Genomic DNA, 21,947 nt, shown 5'->3' on the forward strand with positions numbered 1-21,947 from the left:
GATGAGAGAGTGAGATCAGAAGATCCTAGGGGTATAAGAACATCTAACCCAATTTTCTTATTTTATAGATGAGGAAACTGAAATCCATGGAGGTTAATTAAGTTTCCAAAGGTTGCACAGAGGTGGTAAGCCACAGAGATGGGAAGAGATACACTTGCAGTTTGTAACTAAAAAGGAAGCTAAAAATACTAATAAAACCATGAATCTGTCTTAGACAGTACCATCCAAGGATCTGCCTTAATGTGATGAAAAGTTTTGTGAAGAGAACAGAATAATTGATATGGTAAGTCTCACAAATGAGAAATCTGGATTAGGAAAAAAATTGTACAGTGATATATCCTGTGAGAAGGAAATATGTTTTTTTTAAGTTACTGTTGGTTTTGATCAGTCAGGTCCAACTTTTCATGATTCCATTTGGTGTTTTCTTGGCAATGATACTGGATTGGTTTGCCATTTCCTTCTCTAGTTCATTTTATAGATGAGGAATTGAGTTAAGAGATATGCCCGTGGTCACTACTATTAGTAAGTGTTTGAGGTTAGATTTGATCTCAGAAAAATGAGTCTTCTTGACTGCAGACCCAAGAAATCTATCTACTGTGTCACTTAGTTGTCCTTGTAAATTATTATGAGGTCCTTTCCCCACCCCACTCCACAATAGTTCTTTCTAAAAAGTAACCTTCAATGGGAAGGCTAGATGGCAGGGTCAAGTCTTACAGGATGAGGGTCCTGTAGTATGTGGAGAAATCAGTGTCATTCATTTTTTTTGCTCTTTTTGACATGTGACTTGAGTTACCATCTGGACCTCATAAAGTTAAAACATAAGACATACAAACTATTCCATCTTCCACTAGGACCAATGTTATGCCACCTCCACAAAACAGATGCTTTCAGTGGTAGATGCAGTTTCTGGTTGAAGAAAGAAACCAGGACTTGTTGAGACAAAAGTTTGTGGCCATAGTATGACTCTCTTAGGTGGGAGTCTTTCATTCCTGTATGGGAGGGGATGGGCAGGAGTATAGGTAGTAATTGTCTTAATACTGAGAAACTCCTAGCTATATTAGTCTTTTCAATCTCATTCATTTATACAGGTTGCTGCCATGTTAGCTTTACTAATCCCTCCTAGTCTGAATGTATTTATTTAATATCCCAGTTTACTGTGGTCAAAACTAATTAATATAAAAAAAACTCAAAACAAAATTTAGGTTAAGGTCAGTCTGAATTACAGAATTTGTTTCAAGAAATCTCATCAGTTAACTTCATGCACATTCCCAGACCAAGTCAAATAAAGGGCTGTTTAGTAAAGTTTCTTCAACCTCTATAAAATGATGAGGTTGAAGAGTGATTAGTATGTCAATTTACTTTGCTGCTAAAGTGTTTGAAGGACCTTGGAAACTGTTCGCCTATTTAAATAAAACATTTTTATTTACATGATTAATTGGCACAGCAAAGATTTTACTCACAAACAGCATAAAACAAGGGCAGTCCTATTCAGCTCTCATCTTTCTAACTATAACACCAATTGTTCTAGATGAAAGAATATATTTTCTAGACCCAACATTACTTAGCTTAAAGAATTTAAGATTCTAAATTCACAGAGTAATTCTGTGAAAAACAGTGTTGTATGCAGCTCTCTCTGTACATTTCAGAGAACATTTATTAATCACCTACTGTGTGAAGCCTTAGAAAAACAAAACAAAACTAATATACAGTTCCTGTCCTTATAAGACAGAAGAATCATAATTTTCATCCCACAGTGTCTTCCAGTTCCCAGCCCAGTATTATCTCAGTAAAATGATTTATTTTGTTGATTAGCAGCAAAAGCTATTAGCAACAAAGGGACTCCAAGTCTCACACTTTTGAAAGTGGTACTTTTGGTCTCCACCAGAGGGCCTTTTGTGATCCCATACATTTCTCTTCCTTTTGCCTATGGGTAAAGTTGTCCAGTTACAAACTTTAGCCTTTCTAGACCAAAGCCAGAGCAAAGATCACTGAAGCTGGAGTAAGAAAAAACATGAGAGTCTGAATCCTTATTAAGACTTTTGCTCAACATATGACCATGTTGACCTCTCAGCCTCAATTATATCATCTATAAAAGGGATAATGCTACATGTATGACTGCAACAATAAAAACAATTTTTTTAAAAAAATTAAGTATCCTAAATCTGCTCTCTCTGTTCTAGGGAAGACATATATTTTTCTTCCTAACATCTCTAGCTTTTCTGTTCTTTTCTGGATTCTTCTATACCCCATGTTAACATAATTAGGATATTAACCAACAATCCCAAATATGTCCCTGCTTGAGTTAACAGAGATGGAGAAAAACAAAACTAGATAACGGTCCAAAAGAAATCCTCCCCTAGTCCCTATAAAATACATGACCCATAACTGTGATGGCAAGTTTCCTGATGCAGAGGTGACAAAGGACCCAGGTGTTCTACACATCCACTAAGAGTAGTGATAAGAACTTAGTAGAACCCAACCATGCCATTTCCAAAGGTAACCTCTCCCAGGATTTTTTTATGAGTGAAAATGTCCTTTATTTATGAGTGAAAATGTCCTTTAATAAAAATTATTTCCTTAAGTGATAATGGGCAGTCTGACCATTTAATAAAAATGTCTTTACAGTCTCCAAATTGTCTCTATGAATTTACCTACCACAGAAGATGCCTGCAAGGAAAACTCAGTGTAAACCTTAAAAAACTCTAGAAATATAAGCAGCTACTACTACTCCTACTTGGTTGGGATCAACCCAAATTCCAAGACAGAAGAACTCTAATTAGTTTTTTGTTATTGTTGTTATATGTTTAAACATCATGACCGTCTAGATCAGGAGTTCCCCAAAGTCAAAGACCCCATGTTCTCAATAGTCTCAATCCTAAGGAAGACCTTCTCCAGTGTCAGGGCCCTATGAGCTCTCATTCATACTCTCCCTCCTGTGTGTATAACTGGTCATTTCTTTCATCAACCCAGTTATGAAGGGACAAGGCTAGAGGGATTGAGGAAGGGGGGGGATGAAGTGGGTTCCTGGCCAGACCCGTGGGGTGATGAGCAGTGGCTGGGACAGATTGAATTTCGACTTTGAAAGGGTAATGTTGCCAAGAAGGCTGCGCATCTCTTCACTCTCCACTCAAACAACCATGACATGTAAGCCCTGCTGGCCCCCTTGATTGTGGAGAAATAAATAAATGAATTATGTTGTTGGGGTTTGGGCTTCGGCACAAACACATGGTCTGTATTTATTCGCACAGTGAGAGGTCCACCAGCCACTTGATGTAAAAGACCAAAATGATAATTCTTTTCTTTAGGCACTTTGGTGCCATATGGAATATATATAAATCATATTTTTGTTTTAACAGCAGGGGCTTTGTTGATAGATAAACATGTGGTTTATCTAAAAAAAAGAGAGAGAGGATTGTGCTTTGAACAATCATTTAATGGCCATGGATGTGCCAAATAAAAATAAAAACATAATTTTGAAAGAAGCTGGCCTTGTGCCCAAATCTTTGAGCAAGAATTCCTCCCCAACCAAAGTGGGTAATGTGTGTCTATCTGTTTTGAGTTTAAGCTGTGCTCTCTACTCAACCCCACGACAAATTGAATCGTGCACTAATGCTCACTAATAGGACAAGACATTACCTTTATGAATGACCTCATGGAGAAGAGATTGGCGAGCATCGTGGAGAGGCCTTGAGCCAGGCAGCTCTGGGCTATGAATCCTAGCTTCAACTCAGCAAGGCAGATTGCGTCATCTCCTTCTTTCCAATTCCAGCTTGGGATGTTTAGCAGATGGGCCTGGGGGAACAAATACAGGTAGGGGAGACTACTTTAAGAGTGAGAGAGAGAGAGAGAGAGAGAGAAATGATTTTTCTCCATTTAAAAAAAAAATCCTTGCAAGAATGAGGCATTGACCAAGTGACAAGAGTCACATTCATCACCCTCTTATGATGACCTGGCTCTGATGACTGGGATTTTCACTCAGTTTGGCTGTTGACCAGATCTCCTTATTTCCCTGGAACTTTTCTGCATTTTTTCTCACCATTCACCCTAATTTTAGGGCCAATCCCATTCTCTATGCTTTGTTTACTCCCTTGAGCCAAAGAGTACAAAGAAGGAATTTTCTCCTAAGCCATGTTAAGTCAGTCAGTTCACCTAAAATTGAAACTCCCTATAGGTAAACCTTGTTTCAGGCCTTATAACATCACAGTCAGAGCAGTGTTTTAAGCAAACATGAGGCATTTAGATACCTGTTGATGGACTGATGATCCTTGGTAGAGGCCTGTTCAACATTTTTGTCAACAAGATGGAAGAAAATGAGGAAACTTAAGTGTGACATGGTTGGGGGTGAGGGAAGGTGGAAGGAGAAGCTCGTGTAATCTCAGGCTGAGTTAATATAAGTATCATATCCAAATGAAAGGAGGCAAGCATCCCACTGTACTAGTCAGACAATACATCTGGAAACAGTATTCCTCCTTCTGGCTTCCACACCTTAACAAGAAATGGCTAAACTAAAAATTATATAGAAGAGAAAATGTTAAGGAGTCTAGACACTATATCAGAGTAAGGAAGAGTCCTGGGAATTGGGAGTGTTTATTTAGCCTGGAAAAAGTAAGGAGAGACATGATAGTCATATAAAAATAAGGATTGTCATGTGGAAGATGGATTGCGCATTCTGCATTGTTCCTGATGGCAGAAGACCAACACATGGAAGTTACGGGAAGAGGAATTTGGATTAAATAAATTAAACTAATAATTAAAACTAACAACAAACTGACTTCTATGTAAAATCATGAATTCCCAGTCAATAGAAGCAATCGAGAGGTCAAGAAGAGGCATAGGTGAGGAGGACTTTGAATTGGAGAATGTCTAAGATTTAAAAAACTTTGTGATTCTTTGATCATCTTCTCTTGGTGGGGGGACTGGGAATGTCAAAGACTGTCTTTTATTCATTGTTGATAATGTGCTCAGAAATCATAGTTGAAGGAAATAAAGTTCTCTATGACAGAATATGGAAAAGTACCTCTCTGGTTCTTTTCAGAATTATGGGGGGTGTCTCTCTGGTCATTTGAATACTGACCCATCCCAGGCTGCTCCTGGGATGGGCAGGTCTTCCAAGGGTCTGATGGAGTCAGATTCAAAAATGTAAAGCCATATGTAAAGCCATAACATAAATCAGGGGTAGACTCAATGCTTAGCAACCTAAGATTTCCCATTCCCTTCATCCCCCATCCGACACTCAATTCTAGAAGTCATCTTTTCTCTCTCTTTAATATCCTGCTGGTGTCTACTTTGGGAACATTGATCTTTGTTTTATTTTTTTTTCGAAGACATCTCATTGGAGGCAGCTGGTTTTTGAGACAAAAATAAATCTAAATTTTGAGTCCTGAGTTGACCACTTCCTAAAAAAAAAAGTGAATCTAGAAAAAATCAATTTAGCTCCCTGAGAGTTCTCACCCTCATAATAAAAAGTAAGATTCAATTAGACTAATCAATCACATAAACAAGCACTGAGCACTTATTAATTGTCCATACTATTCTAGTAACTGCTCTAGTCACTAGAGATTTAGAAACAAAAAATATAAAATGCTTCCTCCTCTCAAAAATTTGTATTCTATTTGATATTTTCTAAAGTTTCTTCTAGTACTGACCTTTTCTGATTCATTATATAGAACAAACCAATTGAGTAATCAGATATGAATTTGAACTTAAATTCCCCTACAATGTGGATAGAAAAAGGGATCATAAATTTAGAATAGGTTGTCTACTCCAGTCCCCAAGAACTTAAGAAATCATGCCCCTAAGAGTTTCAGTGACCAATATTCCTAATAAAGAGGCAAGTGAATTGTGTGAATCTGTTTTAGGTATGACTACCAGGACTTCTGGAGTTTCAAATAAGTTTTAAATATTCCACTTAGAGGATCCCTCAAAATTCCAAGTATTTGTCAAAATATAACGTTTTCCATCCTTACACTCATAACAAAAGTCTCTGACTTCTAGCTCCTTTCTTTTCCATCTGGTTTGAGTTCTTTGTTTAGACATATTTTACATGTCATTACATGTGAAATTCAAGTTAGTTCCATGACTAGGGGCTTCCTTTGCCCTTTCTGTTGGCCAGTACACTTTCCCCAATCACTGAGTGAAGTGGGGGTAGGGAAGAAAAATTGTGCTAATGAAACAAAAAGATGATGATCTGCTATGGGGATTCACATTGTGAGTTTCTACCTTTTTTTGGCATCTGCATTGGAAGAAAATTTTGGTCTGGTGGAAACTGCCCAAAGAGAAGCACAGGAGCCTGGAAACAAATCCCCTAATTTAGAAAATATATCTATGCCCCAAAGGCAAAACCAGAAGCTTCTTTCCAGTCACAATGTCCATGGCCCTTACCTCAATTGTAGGAGAGGAAGAATGTATTGATCTGAGAGTGGGGAGGTCTAAATTCTAGGCCCTCATTTCTGTAACCATTATGTCAGGGTGCATGGAAAGAAAAGTCATATTGGCATCAGAAAATTGTGCTTGAGCCCACATTCTAATTCTTTAATCACTTGCTAAGTGACTCTGGGAACATCCCTTAATGTAGCTAAGGAAAAATATCTCACAATTAATTTTACAAGGTAAGAAAAGGATATTCCAAACCTTATAGAGCTACACAAATAAGATTTAAAATTATTATTAAATTTTCATGGAAAATAGCTTTTTTTTACAATTAATAGTATTTTATTTTTAAATATGAAGAAAAATTTTAGCATTCATTTTTACAAGATTTTGAATTCCAATTTTTTTTCTTCCTCCTTCAATGTGACTTATTAACAATAATTAAGGAAACTAGCTTAGTCAAAAAGAAGAGGTCCTAACCTTCATTGAAGAGGTGGGGGATTATGAGATATGGCACACTGTCCATATGACTCTTTGGATAGGGGATAGAGGAAGGATATTTGGAGATGAAGGGAAAGTTAAAGCAAAATATTTTTTAACAAAATGAATCTTAAATGTAGTACTATCTATTGTTGTTCAGTTGCTCTAGTTGTATCTGATTCTTCCTGACCCTATTTGGAATTTTCTTTGTAAAGAGCTGGAGTGGTTTTCCCGTTACTTCTCCAAGTCCTTTTATTGATAAGGAAAGCAAAGCAAACAAGGTAAAATGACTTATTCAGGGTCACACAACTAGTAAGTGTCTGAGAACAGATTTGAATTCAGAAAGATGAGACTGACTCCAAGCCTGATATTTTATGCACTATGGTACTACCTAGCCACTCTATAATATCTTACTATAGTAGATATATCCATGATCTACTGTATTCAAATCTTGCCTTTGATGTTTACTATCCATATGGCCTTGGGTAAGTCATTTAAACCCACTAAACATCAGTTTCCTCAACTGTAAAGAGAAGAGGTTGTGTTAGATAGACTGTGATGCCCCTTCCAAACCTCAATCTAGGATCTCAATTTTCTCACAGGCAAAACTGAAATAATAGCATCAGCCCTTCGTGCTTTGTAGACAAAATTAAGTGGGACAACGTTTTATTAAGTGGGCATGTCAGAAATAAAGTAATTATTATTAAGAGGAATAGAAGAGTTCACGCTAGATCCAAACATTGCCATTGGCCATCCTCACCATTCTAATTTTCTCCGATCACCACTTTCATCAAGGACCAATTCAGATTATATATCTTTCCTTGAGGAGCTGAAAGCTTCCTACACTGAGAGCAAACAGTGCCTAATGGCATCATTCTTTTCTTTCAGAAATAGAAATGTGGTGCCTTGGATGCTTTTCAGTCTGATGAACTGTATCACTTCTGGGGAGCATCAATTGCTTCTGTTCTGCCTACTCCTAGGGTCTACTGCTGTGTTGATGGCTCTATGCATTATGACGTTTGAGGCATCAGGGCTGCTGGTCTCACCTGTCCAGAGCGTTAGCTCCCCAAGTCTCTGTACACCGAGATTGGCCTAACGTTTTTTTGCAACAATTCTGAGATGTCTAAAGTTTTATAGAATATGATGCATTCTCCACCCCTTGGCCATAAGCTCCGTGAGGGCAGGGACTATGTTTTTTTGTTTGCTTGTTTTTGTCTGCTCTTTCTCTGCTTGTTTTTATATTGCCAGGGCCTTGCACATCCTTATTATATCAAGAAGCTGTGATTTAAGATGCATAACACAATCCATTTGTACTTTTCAGGAGGACATGGAGTGACTTGCCCATGGTCACACATCTAAAAAGAGGCAAACAGATCAGGTCTTCCTGACCAGAATTCCAACACTGACCTCAAATCCTTGAAAACAGTAGGTATTTAATTACGGCTCATTGAATTAAATATTTCCTGAATCAAAGAAGACAAAATAAGTAAAACAATAAAAAAAAAAACCAAACTGCAAAGTATCCTTTAAATGTAGTGCAGCTAAGTGAGACAGTGGATAAAATTCTGGGTCTGGAGTCAGGAAGATCTGAGTTCAAATTCTTTCTCAGGCACTTAATAGCTGTGTGACCCTGGGCACGTCATTTCATCCTATTTGCCTCAATTTCATCTGTAAAAGGAGCTGGAGAAGGAAATGGCAAATTACTCCAGTACCTTTGCCAAGAAAACCCCAATGGGGGTCACAAAAAAGTTGGGAACAACTGATGTCACAACAAACAACAAACCATACAAATACTAAGGATTATCATAATTATACTCGAAGGTCAGGCTTGATTTCTCATCAGTGGCATAGGACTGCGTAGCTGCCCAGCCTGGATAATGAGGGAGGAGGCTACACTGGAAAAGTCCATTCTGCAAAAACTGTAGTCCTTGGGGGCTGTGAGTCACCTGGGGTCACACAGCTTCAGAGGCTGGATTTGAGCTCAGGTATTCTGATTCCAGAACCAGGAACAATTCACAGTACCGCACTGGGAAGCTGGGCACAGCAATGATAAGCTTGACCTTAGTTTACGGTTTATTTTAGTCACTTGTGCTCCTCATCTAGCTGTCTGGACCAAGAATGGCAGTGCCAAGGGAGATGCCAAGATCACAGCTCCACTCAGCTTCCCCACCTCTCCTCTTGAAGATGGTTCTAGTAACAATGTATTGGCAGTCCTGAGGCATTTCCTTGGCACTTGATTGGGTGGAAAAAAGAGCCTGGGCAACTGTCAAAGCTAATTCTCCTCTCTCTGTTTAGAAATCTCAGAAGTTCTGCCATCAGGACATGGAGCTTTTATGTTTCTGACTAGCCTGGCTAAAGTCTCAATCTTTGATTTTTTTTTTTTGCACAGCCTCAGGACCCAAATAAATTGGGACTAAAAGACTAAAAAGAAATCAGGCTTTGGGCAAGTAAGAATGGAGGAGAGATGCCCTCTATTATTTTTGAACAATTTATACAGTTTACATTTGTAAGAGATGTGGAAGATGAAAGTGGCTGTGCACAGGCACAGGCTCCAAACTGCGGTGGGCCAGTGGAGTGGATTTAGTTTTGACAAGAATCATTTCACTCAAATTCAGTTGAATATATCCAAAAAAAATCAGCTTTGTTTCTAATTTGAAGGAGCCTTAACCCCTTTCCAAATACATATATGTGTGTGTGTGTGTGTGTGTGTGTGTGTGTGTGTGTGTGTGTATATCATTAATATTCCCATTCAGTCTAAATCTCCCTCAAATCCAAAAGAGACAGAGAGACAGGGAGGACAAAGGAGAAGTAAGAGAGAGGGATGGAGGAACAGAGAGAAGGGGAAGGAAAGATCAGGAGACAGAGACAGAGAAAGAAAAATACAAGTAGACAGAGGATAGAGGAGAAGGAAGGGGCGGGAATGGGAGAGAAAAAGTGTAAAGAAATGGGGTGGGGGAGAGAGAACCCAGATTGAATAAACTTTAAATTGCTGAAATAAATAACCACCAATAGACATTCAGCTCCCAACTAGCATCATCCATCAGTGTCAAGTTCAAAGTTGGGAAAATTCCAGTACTAGGGAAAGTTCCATGGAGCATCATCAGCTATGGAGCCACAATACAGGAGTTTCTGCAATTTGGGACTGGTTAGTCACTGACATTGTCTTCATGTGCTCAGCTCAGGGTTTGTGCTAGTTTTCAAGACAAAGACGGATGAATATGACCTTGGGTGGCCACCACCAAACCTGCCTGCCATGTAATGTTGAGCTGTACAAAAACAGCCACCTGCTGAGGGCTGGGTAATGATTGGCAATGGCAGTGATCTCTGAACAGAAGGCCAATCACTGCCAGCAGGATACACTCAAAAGAATAGCCTCCAGTGGACTCCCACATGGCAAAATGGGTCGTCATTTGCCAGCAATTAAAGAATAATGGCATGGGGCTATTGCAATTGGCAGAATAGAGTCATCTCTGGGTCATCACATTGTTTGTTATATAGGGAATGAGGCCTGGTTGATGGGGATCACTGGAACAGCTAATCCAACAGGGAGTTATTGTATTCAGCTAAGACACCTGTACCCAGGTACATAGTAGCTTCCAGTCTTCAGAACTCATTGCTAAGAGAAGCTACTAAAACTCAAGTAGAGAAAGGAGACCCTAGCTACTTTCCCTCTCCAAAAGTTGTTTTCCTGGGAGTTTACTTTTGGGAAGACAGACCGGGTTTTAATTTGTAGATAAGCCAGTCATAAGAGAATAGAAAAACAAAACTGTTAAATTCAATTCTACCAATATCCCCTGAAACTCAGATGCATATGTACTTTCCTAAATTATACACCTTAAGCAATTATATATTATTTTTAAATCTCCTGAGGGAAAATTTCCTTCTTGAAATGAACTATGTTCATTCTATTCTAAACTTGGTTTGGGGTAAACCACAATCTCAGTCCCTACAAACAAAGCATCTTTTATTTAAATAGGTCTTCAGGGATTACATTTTTCAACCCATACCTAAAGCAGGAATCCAGCTTCCCTCTGGCTCATCTGCTTGTGGGTTTAGGAAATTCATAGAAAACTGGCCATTCCCCTTAGACCATGCCTATTCTGAGCTTATGGGTCCTATAGTATTGGACAACGACATTATAGTGTAATTGATCTTTGTTACAATCTTTTTCTCACCTATCCAGATGAATTGCAAGTTTTCTGAAGACAGGGCTTCTTTTCACCCTTTCTTTCTTATATTGTCCCCAATAAGATATACGAGTAAACATATGGTAGCTATAGTTGCTTTACTACTGACAGAATAAAACATATAAATGAGAGAAATTTGGAAGTTTTAAAAATATAATCTAGGAATGTGTCAAAAGGTCCATACATAGGGGACACTTACTAAAGGAAAAATTAAGGAGGTTATAGAAATAATAATAGCTTCAATTTATATAGCACTTACAATATCAGACATACTATAAATAAACCTGTGAAGTAGGTGTTATTATTATGACCATTTTATAGATGAGGAAACTGAGGCAAACAGAGATTAAGTGATTTGTCCCAAGGTTATACATCTTGGGGGTCTCTGAAGACAGATTTCAACTTAAGTTTTCCTGACTCCAGGCCCAGTTCTCTGTCCATCATGCCACCTAGCTAACATAGGCAAGTTAATTAGCCTCTGTGTGCCTTAATTTCCTCATCTGCAAATTGAGGATAGTAGCTCTGATAGTATTTATTTCACAAAATTATCTAAAGATTGAATAATGTGTGTAAAGAGCTTCGAAACCTTAAAGAGCTATAAAAATACTATTTTTTGTGAATAAAGATCATTTCCAAAGATCCAGTAATCCCGAATCTTTAGGTAGAAGAATAATGTTCTAGAGAGGCTGTTGTCTATGATACCTCTTTGTCCATATTGCTTCTTTGATAGTAGAAAGCTGAAGTAGAAAGTGGGAGTCATTTAGAACTCAAAACTTTAAAAAAATGTTAAAAACAGTTTTAACATATAATTGGTGAGGAATAAATTATCTTTTTTTTTAAAGAAAAAAAAATGAAGGCATAGGTAGCCTAGAGTCAGTTTGATTCAGTTCTCTAGAACTGTTGAATTTTCATAACGACCATGTCCACCTTGGAAATCAGCAAATACTACTACGGTTCCATGGTCTAGATTTTTAAAAACACGTAATGAAGAAAATGTTAATCCAGATTAAATTTAAAAATGTGTGGTGTGCTCATTTCCCCCCACAGTGAGCTGGTTATTAAATATTTACCAGCCAGCCAGTTAATTATTTATCAGTACAAGGCAAGTAGGTTCCATGTCTATATCCCCACATGAGAGAAGACAGGCTCTCAGTGCCTTACCTTGTTGTGATACTGCAGCATCTGGGTGATAATTCTGATCTTCGGATGGTAGTTCTTTATGGAAATTACTCTACAAAAGAAAGAGTCAAAGCTGAGTTCTCTCTATTTGACTCTTGCTCTAAAACCCTTAGTAGCTCCCTATTGTTTCCTTCAACTTTAAAATGAGGTGATTGGACTAGATGACCTAGATGGAAGTCTTAATTGGGGGCAGTTCCAGGGATAGCTTTTTAAAAAATATTTTGTTAACTGTATATCAATATGATTGATTTCCTTTGTAATTCTATATATTTTATTTATTTAAAAATATTATGAGGTTTCATCAGACTGCCAAATGGGTTTTTAACAAGAGTCTCTGACTTAGAGGTTCCTTCCAGGTTTATAGCTAAGATGCAGTGGTCTAATAAGTCTAGATTGCAGTCCCCTCCTATCTCTGATTTTCAGAATTCTTATCTTTAAAGATTAAATCCACTTCCTCCTATAGTCTCCTTTGATCTTCCTGGTTTATCAAGTTCTCTCCCCTCTCTACATAAAGATTCTCCACATCATTCATCACCATTATTATTTGCCTAGATACTATATCTGCCCTGCCTCTCTCTCCTCTTTTCCACCTTCTGGTTTCCTTCAATTCCAAACTAAAATACTACCTTCTCTAGGAAACCTTTCATGATCCCCTTTAATTCTAGTATCTTCCTTCTATTGATAATTTATAATTTATGCCATATGTAGAGTTTTTTTTTAACTTAGTGATTTTCACATAGTCTCCCCCATTAGCTCATGAGCCACTTGAGAACAGAGACTTTTACTTTTCTTTAACATTTAACATAAGGTCTGGTTCATAATAGGCACTTACTACATGTTTATTGACTGACTGAGGAATTGAGTGTAATCTTGGTGAGAACCATATCTTAATCAGCTTCATCTCTGTAACCCTGCATTTGGCTCAGTACTTAATAATTACTATGATTAATAAATTGTGATTATTATATTTTTGTGAATTCTTGAACTGAATTGAGGAAGGAAAGTCTAAAATAGTCATGAGTTTCTACTATGATAATGCCAGTTAGATTATTTCTAACAAGGACAAATGGAGGCCAAGAACCAGTCATTCCATGTGTAGGGAAAAAAAGAAGAGAAAAAATTCAGTCAATTGCAAATTATAATATATATAAATATATTTATACATATATGGATACATATATTTATACACACCACCACCAATACCATCAGTCCTCACACACTATTTTCCACCTCTGATATTTGAACCTAGTTGAAATATCATAACAGGAAACACTAAAGGCATTCTTGAGGAAGTGACAAAATATAAACAGCCTGATATGGAAGGATGAAGAGAAAACTGGACATGGGAGGTCAGAATACCTGGTATATAAAAATCTCAGAATCAAAAAGAACTCCCAAAGTCAATCATCTTCCCTACAATCTCCCTAGTAAAGGATCACCCAATCTTTACTTGAAAATGTTAATGCAAAAGGAATTCAGCACCTCTTAATACAATCCACTCACTTTGTTTTTTGTTTTTTGCAAGGTAATGGTATTGAGTGACTTGCCTAAGGTCATACAGCCAAGTAATTATTAAGTGTCTGAGGCACTGGTGCTCTATCCACTGTACCCCCTAGCTGCTCCAAGCCCAATTTATTTTGGCATAGTTATGTTATAATGGTTTTGGGTTTTAACTTTTTTTCCCTATAAAGTCTAAATTTTGCCCTTTTTAGACTCTTCTTCATCTCTCCTAACTCCTCCCTTTAAGGACAAGAGAATATCAGATTCCTCCCCTCAGAACAGGCCTTTCTTCTTTCTTGTCCTAGTTTGACCCCTTATTTAACAAGGTATGTGACCTCAATGAAAGTACTTTCCATCTATGCATCTCAGTTTATGCATGGATGGACTAGGTTACTCTGAAGTTGTTAACCCTAGTATTAGATGAAATTTAAAGAAGAGTCCTTCCCATTATGATAGGGTGTTAGCCTAAAGATGGTTGGGATATTTTCTTTTTATTTTAGTTGATTTTTTTTTTCCTGTTGGTTTTGGCAATCACTCCAGTTGTACCTTGAGAATGGTTTGGGAATATTAATCCCCCCCCCAAAAATAATTCAGATATTCAGATCATTGGAATCAACATAATTATTAATATCTATTGTCGTTATCTGTAGTCCTTATTTTATCTCTTGGAGTAGAGGAGGATAATGGCCACAAGAGAGTTTTGGATAGACTATCTTGAACCAGATTTGGACTTGATATAAAGCACCAACAGTTCTTAAGAATCTGAGGCACATTCCAAAGTGGGAAGGGCTTGCCTCTGGAGGAGACTAGAAATTATCTGCTAGATCACTGGAAATCTTTAGAAAAAAGCATCCCTACTTGTTACATTTATTTTAGAGGGATCCTTGTTATGAAAAAGATTGGACTAGATGGTCTCCAAGGTCTCAATAATGATATTCTGTGACTCTCAATGGCATATTTAATGAGAACTTCTAATGAATTTCAATGAATTAGCTGAGAATCACTGTGGGTTCTTGGGAATCTCCTCCTTCTGAAAACTTCATCTTTCTCTATTCAAAATAAACCACTGGTCCCATCCTGTACATGGTTTATATTGAACTGGCAGGAAAAGAAGACTGAAGGGATAGTATATTCACAAGTTCTGATCTCAGTTTTGACATTAATGAGACATAGATGAAACACTTAACCTCCTTGTACCCTGAGTTTTTCATTTTTCTTTTAATCTGGACAATGGGGATGAAAGCCTTTAGCCATATGAACTGCCAGGTTTGTTGGGACATAAAAGTGTTTAGTAAAAATGAAAAGCACAGCCCGCCTAAGTCACTGTTATGACTACCTCTTCCAGGATTCCAGACAGGTATGTATATTCTTCTTGAAAGGGAGAAACTGAAAAATTAAAATTCAAGATCTGAGCCCTATTCTGCTATCTATTCTTTTTGAGCTTAACCCTTTATAAAGGAAGTAGTTTTATTAAACATTCTCCATCTTACTCTCAATCAAAGTTACACTCAGATGCTCTCATCTGCATTTTATTAAATCAACTACATTTCATCTCTTTTAAGAAAATGTACAAACCATATTGTATAGGGAAAAAATTGGGGTGGGAAGGATAGGGAAGTGAAGGAGACTCAGCCAAGGTGTCAGTTTTTTCCTAAAAGGTTATAGATATTCATTAGGGAAATGCATAGAAAGCAAGACCTCTTCTCATACAAATTCACATTGGCTTTTGTTCTTGAAGGATGTAATTTTGTTTTAGAAAAAGAATTGGGTCTGCCTTATCTATAATTCAAGGAATAGGAAGCCCCAGTCATTATGAGATTCACTCATAAACATTGGTCAGCTCTCTAAGTGAGCTAATTTCAATCTTTGCTATTTTTTATTTGAAGGAGGCAGACTATTTTCTTAGTCTGTTAGATGTAGGAAAGAATATAAAATTAAGGGAAAGCAGAGCTAATTTTTAACCCAACATTCCCATGCTCTTTTTGTGCCTCCTGGGCTCAGAGAAGAAATCAAGGCATTTGTTTACTTAACTAGAAGTAGGTTTCATTTGGGTTAAATTATTTTTATGCTTTGGCATCATGCCAATCACCCTTGGATACCAGTATTTTAATAGAGAGTAAAATCTTGTACTGTTCAAGCTTGTGGTTTAAATAAATGTGGAAATTAAGAAAATTGATATTTCTGAACCTGACCTCCTAGGTGGCAAACACAAAAGAAGGTGCCATCCCAGCATTCCTCTCTTGGGCTTTGTCCTGCTGCTAAGAAACATTCTCAATTGAATGTTCTGTAAGACAATGAAATCGAGTTATTACCTTTCTGGTGTGTATTTTATCCCTTAAAATGATAAAGGAAATATTCAAGTAAAATGAGTGTGATGGTGTTGCCAGTGTGTGCAGGGGTGTATAAGTAGATGGGTATTTTCAATACAATTCAATACACAAAGGTATTTTCAATCTTTTTCCTGTTGAGGGCAGTAGGAACTGTGGGGAAGGGTGGGAAGAAGTAGACTATATATATATATATATATATATATATATATATATATATTTGAAATATGAAATGAGAAGCTATTGCTGTACCTTCTACTGCCTAGTGAGTCCCTGATGAAGAAAGATGCCTGCAATAGGCAGGCATATTTGCTAAAGAAAAGTGAAAGGAATGAAAAGATCCTGAACAGATGTGTCCTGCCAGATACCAGGGCCAGATGCTAATGGAAGGGTTTGCTCTCTCCTAAACATGTCAGACCAACCTTACTTCATCATGACCTGCCACCTATTTCTAGGGACAAGAAAGTTCATGCCTCCTGGGACAACTGATTAAAGTGAAGACAGAAGAGATGAGAGGAATTCTAAAGTATTAGGCCCTACAGGACCCTAAAGCTAAACAAAATTCCTGAAGAGAGGCCATCTAGACCCAAATAATACTGAAGGCTTAAATAATACTCTCTAGTCAATAGGATGAATGTTAAAAATTCTGGAAACCATTCATTAGAACTGAGCAGCAGTGAAATACTTTCCCTTAGTTCACTTTTCTCCAAGATTGTTTTGTCTCCTGGAACTTACCCATAAGACTATGCTGCCCTTTAAACTGGGGGAAGAGAGAATAGCACATAGTCTGAGTCCTTAGAGAGGAATTTCTGTACTGTGACTGGAAGCTATGAAGGCACTATCTGGAAATATGGCCCTAAGATTAAAATCTAATCTACTTTCACAAGAATATGATTTTCAAGCTAGAAGGAACCTTCAAGATTCTCTAGTTTACTTCTTCCCATTAAACAGATTCAAAAAAAACTGAGGCAAACAAAGATTAAATGACTTATTCAGGATCACTTTAATTAGTTAAATTGCAAAGTAAGGAACAGAACCTCAGGTCTATGATTTCCAGTCTAATTATCTCTCCATTAAATAATAATAATAACAACCATAACTGTAGTAATAATTAGCATTTATAGAGTGCTTTGAAATTTGTACAGTGCTTTAAAATATTATCTCATTTTATCTTCACAATAACTGAGAATTAAGTGTATTGCTTTTTCCATTTTATAGATAAGGAAACTGAGGCAGGCAGAAGTTATGTAACCTGCCTAGGGTCACAGACCTGGTAAGTATGTGGGACTGGATTTGAATTTGGGTTTTCCTGACTTTACCTATTCAATTGTACTACCTAACTGCCTCTAAGGCTAAGTTGGGGGTCAGGAAAGGCTGGACCTAAATCCAGTCTTTAACATTTCCTGGTTATACCCTAGGAAGTCCATTAATTTCTAAAGAATTTGCCTCAGGCAGCCTTAAATTATATGTACCCAGTCTTCCTATGGTGGATACCTCCAATATTTCCATAAGTGAGACTTGCATGTCAAATTGGAATAGAAATAGATATAAGAGGAATTAAAAACCCTTAAAGGCTACTATGGCATCATGTGTATGTATATATTTATATGTATATATATATATAATATATATATTATATATATATGCATGCATGCATAAGCTTAGCTACCTTACAGTTCTATAGAAAAACCATCAATTTATTCACATCATTCATATTCAAAGAAATCACATAGATCATAGACATAAAATGAGAAGGGAATTATAGGTCATTTTGTACAACCCCTAATTTAACAGATGAGGAAACCAAGGCACAGAGAAATTAAAGCCCTTGTCTATAGTCACACAGGCTGACATCATGTACCACAAAGTTTTCCCTTGGTCTAGGTGCCCTCTCTGCACCTCCCTTGTCCTTTTGGTTACTGAACTGATATTTCTCATCTTCACATTTGCTTTGACCTTGATAGCTCCAGAGCCCACTAAACCATGCCACCACCATTATCTCAATCAGATAGGAAGTCCAGAAAAAGGATTCAGAAGGGAAAGAAGAAATATTCAGCAAAACGGGTCTTTGCTAGAGACATATAGAGAGAGAGGGCAGCATACCAAGGAGTCCACACCCATTCCCAGCTTCTCCATGGTTACCTCATGATGTTGGAGGCATCTTCAGCATCCGGGTCAGCGCAGTATTTATTGGCAAGGATTAGGCACGCATCTGCTGACTCTATCTAAGACACCAAAGGAAAATAACAAAATACAAACATATAAATAGCTCAGCTTGCTTGCATTTTTCTCTCTGTTGACAGCTCTTGAGGAACCTGGTGCTTCACAGAGGAGGGCAAGTGCCTAGGAGATTATAGTTTTCATCCAAAGTGTAGGCTGCAATTTCTTGGTAGGATGTAAACATTTCATTTTGTTGTTGCTGAATTGCGCCAACAAGCACCTTGATAATTATACTTTTCATTTTGCATAGTGATTTGCAATCATCCTCCTCCAATTTATTTAACAAGTAATTAATTAAATCTAACATCCTCCTCTCTTCCTTTTTCTTTCCTGACTACATTATTGCATTTTTCTCCCTGTCCACGAGGAAGTGAAGGCAAAGAGGTCCAACTATCAATTATTGGAAAAAGAGAGGAGAGAAATCAGAAGTCCAGACAACATCTAGCCTTTGGACATATCTATACTAAATGTGATTAGGAGCGAATATTAGCTAAAAGTTAATTTCTCTTTCAAGAGAGACTATCTCTGTGCTCAAATATAACTATTAAGAGTTGTAGGAATATGTATTTACATGCACATGTGGTAGATGGGGTGAGTGTGGTATTACTACTAAATTCCAAATTCTAGCTAAGACTTCCTCAGTGTGAATCAAAGAAAATTTACTTACTGACCAATTAAAATAATTGTGCTCATAATTTTTATTTAATAATAATGTTTCAATGATAAATTTCTTTGAACCCTTTGGATAATATTAGGATTCGTTTGTCTTAATAAAGAACAAAAACTATAGCACATAGAATACGACTACATGTTGTATCAGATCTCTGATTTATTCTGCTCAGTCTTTGATTTTTTTTAACCAAAGATGTTGGTGCAAAAGCTTGATTTCCTCCTCCTCCTCCTCAGCATTATCCTTAAAAGATTAAAGATGTAGCCTCAAATCCCTTCCAGCTGGCCTAAATAAGAGATTCTTTGAGCTAATATCTAAGAATTTACCTGAGATTTTTAGATTAAATGCTAACAATCAATCAGAACTGTCATTTTAGGCCACAAGAGCCTTGTTGTCCAGGCAGGAACTTCAAATGTTCCAAATTTAAAGAATATTAATGGCATAGGTAGCCTTTCAGCTTCTAAACCAGGGAATGTAGCACCTCAGCTAAAATAACTCATTGAAATAATTATCTACTAAATAGCAAGCTGAATAAATCCTTTCCTACTTCCCTATGCCCCCTTAGCCTACCAGAGGTCTGAAAATAGTGTCCTGAGGACCCTGACCTGTTTGCGTCTGTCCCACAATGGCCCAGTTATATTGGGATGTTTGCCCTGGGTGTAAAATCTCTAGTTGTACCTCCACAGCCAATTACAAGGAATTATTTTTTATCCAATCCCAAATATATACATAAAGTACTAGGTGGCAGTGCTTATCAAAACCATGTGACTTTTCCTAAGTCTCTCTGCCATACTTCCCTCAGGCCAAACTGTCATACAAATTTTAAGGGAAGCTAGTAGATTTAAAGCAAGTGAGGAGGAAGGAGAGGTAAAGCAGAAGTGGATAGCAAAAGTTGAATCTTTGCTTATGGAAATTAGATTAAAACTGCACCCACACACACACACATACACACACAGAGTCTTAAGTAAAAGATTAAAACAAAAGCAATTCTCATATAGTATACATTAGGGCCCTGAGAGTATAAAGTTCAAAGAAAACTATTGCTACTTCTAACTTGTTCAGATCCTATTAAAAAGACAGGAAATTGGGGCAGCTAGGTGGCACAACGGATAGAGCACCTGCCCTTAAGTCAGGAGAACCTGAGTTCAAATCTGACCTTTGATATTTAATAATTACCCAGCTGTGTGACTTTGGGCAAGTCAATTTATCTCACTGCCTTATAGAAACCAAAAATTAAAAATAAATAAATAAAAAGACATGAAATTAAACAATGCCCAGATGATGGCTTGCTGTATCATTTTTTGTCTCTCGTGTTTAGTATTTGAAAATCAAGTGACTTGGTCTTTGGCAGTGAGAGAATATTTCTTCTTGAAATTTCCTTTCAGGTACTTTGAGGTGTGACAGTGTCCATCAGGTTCTCAGTGGTACAAATAAGAAAATAAATAAAGATGTCATTTGCTAAGTAAAAATATTTCTCTTTTTCATTTTTTAAAGTTCCTTAATTATCTCTTCAGGAGAGAGTAATCAAACTTGAAATACTATTGAGTCAAGCAGAACCCATTCAAGTGAGAATGCTTTGGTCCCAAAGGATTGGATCTGAAGCTAAAAGAGACATTAGAGGTTGGCAAATTTCCTCATTGTCAGATGATAAAACTCTGGTCTACAAAAATTAAGTGACTTGCTCAAAGTCACAGACATAATAAATGTCAGAGGCCAGATTCAAACCTAGGTATTCTATTAATCTGGAACCAGAGCCTTAAGTCAATATATTGGATCAACTTTATGTATTCTGAAGGAGGTAACAAAAAAATGAGTGAAGAATTGAATAGGATTTTTTCCATATATATATATACATATGAACAAAGATTTTTTTTTCTTCTCTTTATCTGTTAGTAACAGATTCCAAGACCTGCAGTTTGATTATTAAGGCTCTGGGTTCCCATTTGTCACACAAGGATGCTAGAATCATCTCTCAGATCCTGAGATGTCTTCTAATTGTTGTTTTTTCTACACAATGACTAAAACAAACACCCCCAAACATCAACTGTAATCTAGAGGATAGGGAAGATTTGTGTTTGGTCTTATGGCCAAGCCTAGAACCACAGTAGGCATCTGAATATGCTCACAGGTGACCTGAAAGCTGAAGCAACCAATTGCACCTTACCTTGACTCTTGCCAGGTCATGTGGATTGAGGACTGAACCCTGATAAAATTCCACCTGAGTAAAGTGACGTTTGAAGAGAGCTTCAAGCTCCAAGTTAGGGGAAATACTGTAGAAGGAAAGAACAGAAGCATCTCAGTAAGACACCCACCTCTGGTTCTCTCATTTTTATGACTTCCCCACTGCCTGAAGTTCCCACGAAGAGAGGCTTAGAAAATAGCATCTGACCCTTTTCAAAACTGCCACATGCCGCGTCATTGGTGAAAGACTCAGGTTACCTGAAACCCTGACATTTAATCCAAGGAACAGGTGAGAATCCAAACTTCTGGGTCCTTAGAGAAACACACATGAGCTCAGGACTGGTCCATGTACCAAGGATCCCAGGAAAAGAGGCTTTTCTTTACAGGGATAATATTTGCTTGGTGATTTCAAAAGGTAACTGAACAGAGCAGTAAAAGCTAAAACATAGAATTTTGTGCTCATAACTTCCTGTCTTTCAGTCTTCCTGTCTTTTGTTCTCATACCTTCTGTCTTTCAGTCAGTCAATAAGATTCAAGTATTATGTACCAGGTACTATGTGCTAGGATATCAAACAAAGGCAAAATGGTCCCTGTTGTCATGGAGTTCAGATTCTAATGGGAAACTTCTATTATTAGCATCATTATTGGTATTATTATTGCTGCTGTTGTTGTTTATAATATTAGATAGGAGATGTAATAACTAGGTACAGTTAAGATTATATACAGAATAGATGGAAGTTGGGGAGTCCATTTTTTTTGTGCTTCTATTTTACAGATGAAAAGCAAAAGCCAGTCAGAAATTCTTGACTTTAGTTCAGCCTTATGGTCCTTAGA

General features: G+C 37.3%; 1 protein-coding gene across 10 annotated transcripts in view; it reads right to left on the reverse strand.

Annotated features, from left to right (window-relative positions):
* The window catches only part of KCNMA1 (potassium calcium-activated channel subfamily M alpha 1), a 637,032-nt gene that overhangs the window by 225,389 nt on the left and 389,696 nt on the right, over positions 1–21,947 (reverse strand). For all 10 annotated transcript variants that reach the window (XM_074232914.1, XM_074232913.1, XM_074232916.1 and 7 more), the window contains exons 10-13: positions 21,097–21,202; positions 18,185–18,267; positions 12,198–12,267; positions 3,637–3,792 (exon numbers count right to left, since the gene is read on the reverse strand). In XM_074232914.1, coding sequence (XP_074089015.1) covers positions 3,637–3,792; positions 12,198–12,267; positions 18,185–18,267; positions 21,097–21,202 — 415 coding nt within the window. The remainder of the gene's footprint in view (positions 1–3,636; positions 3,793–12,197; positions 12,268–18,184; positions 18,268–21,096; positions 21,203–21,947) is intronic.

The sequence above is a fragment of the Macrotis lagotis genome, chromosome 4, assembly GCF_037893015.1.
Source record: "Macrotis lagotis isolate mMagLag1 chromosome 4, bilby.v1.9.chrom.fasta, whole genome shotgun sequence".
Lineage (NCBI taxonomy): Eukaryota > Metazoa > Chordata > Mammalia > Peramelemorphia > Peramelidae > Macrotis > Macrotis lagotis.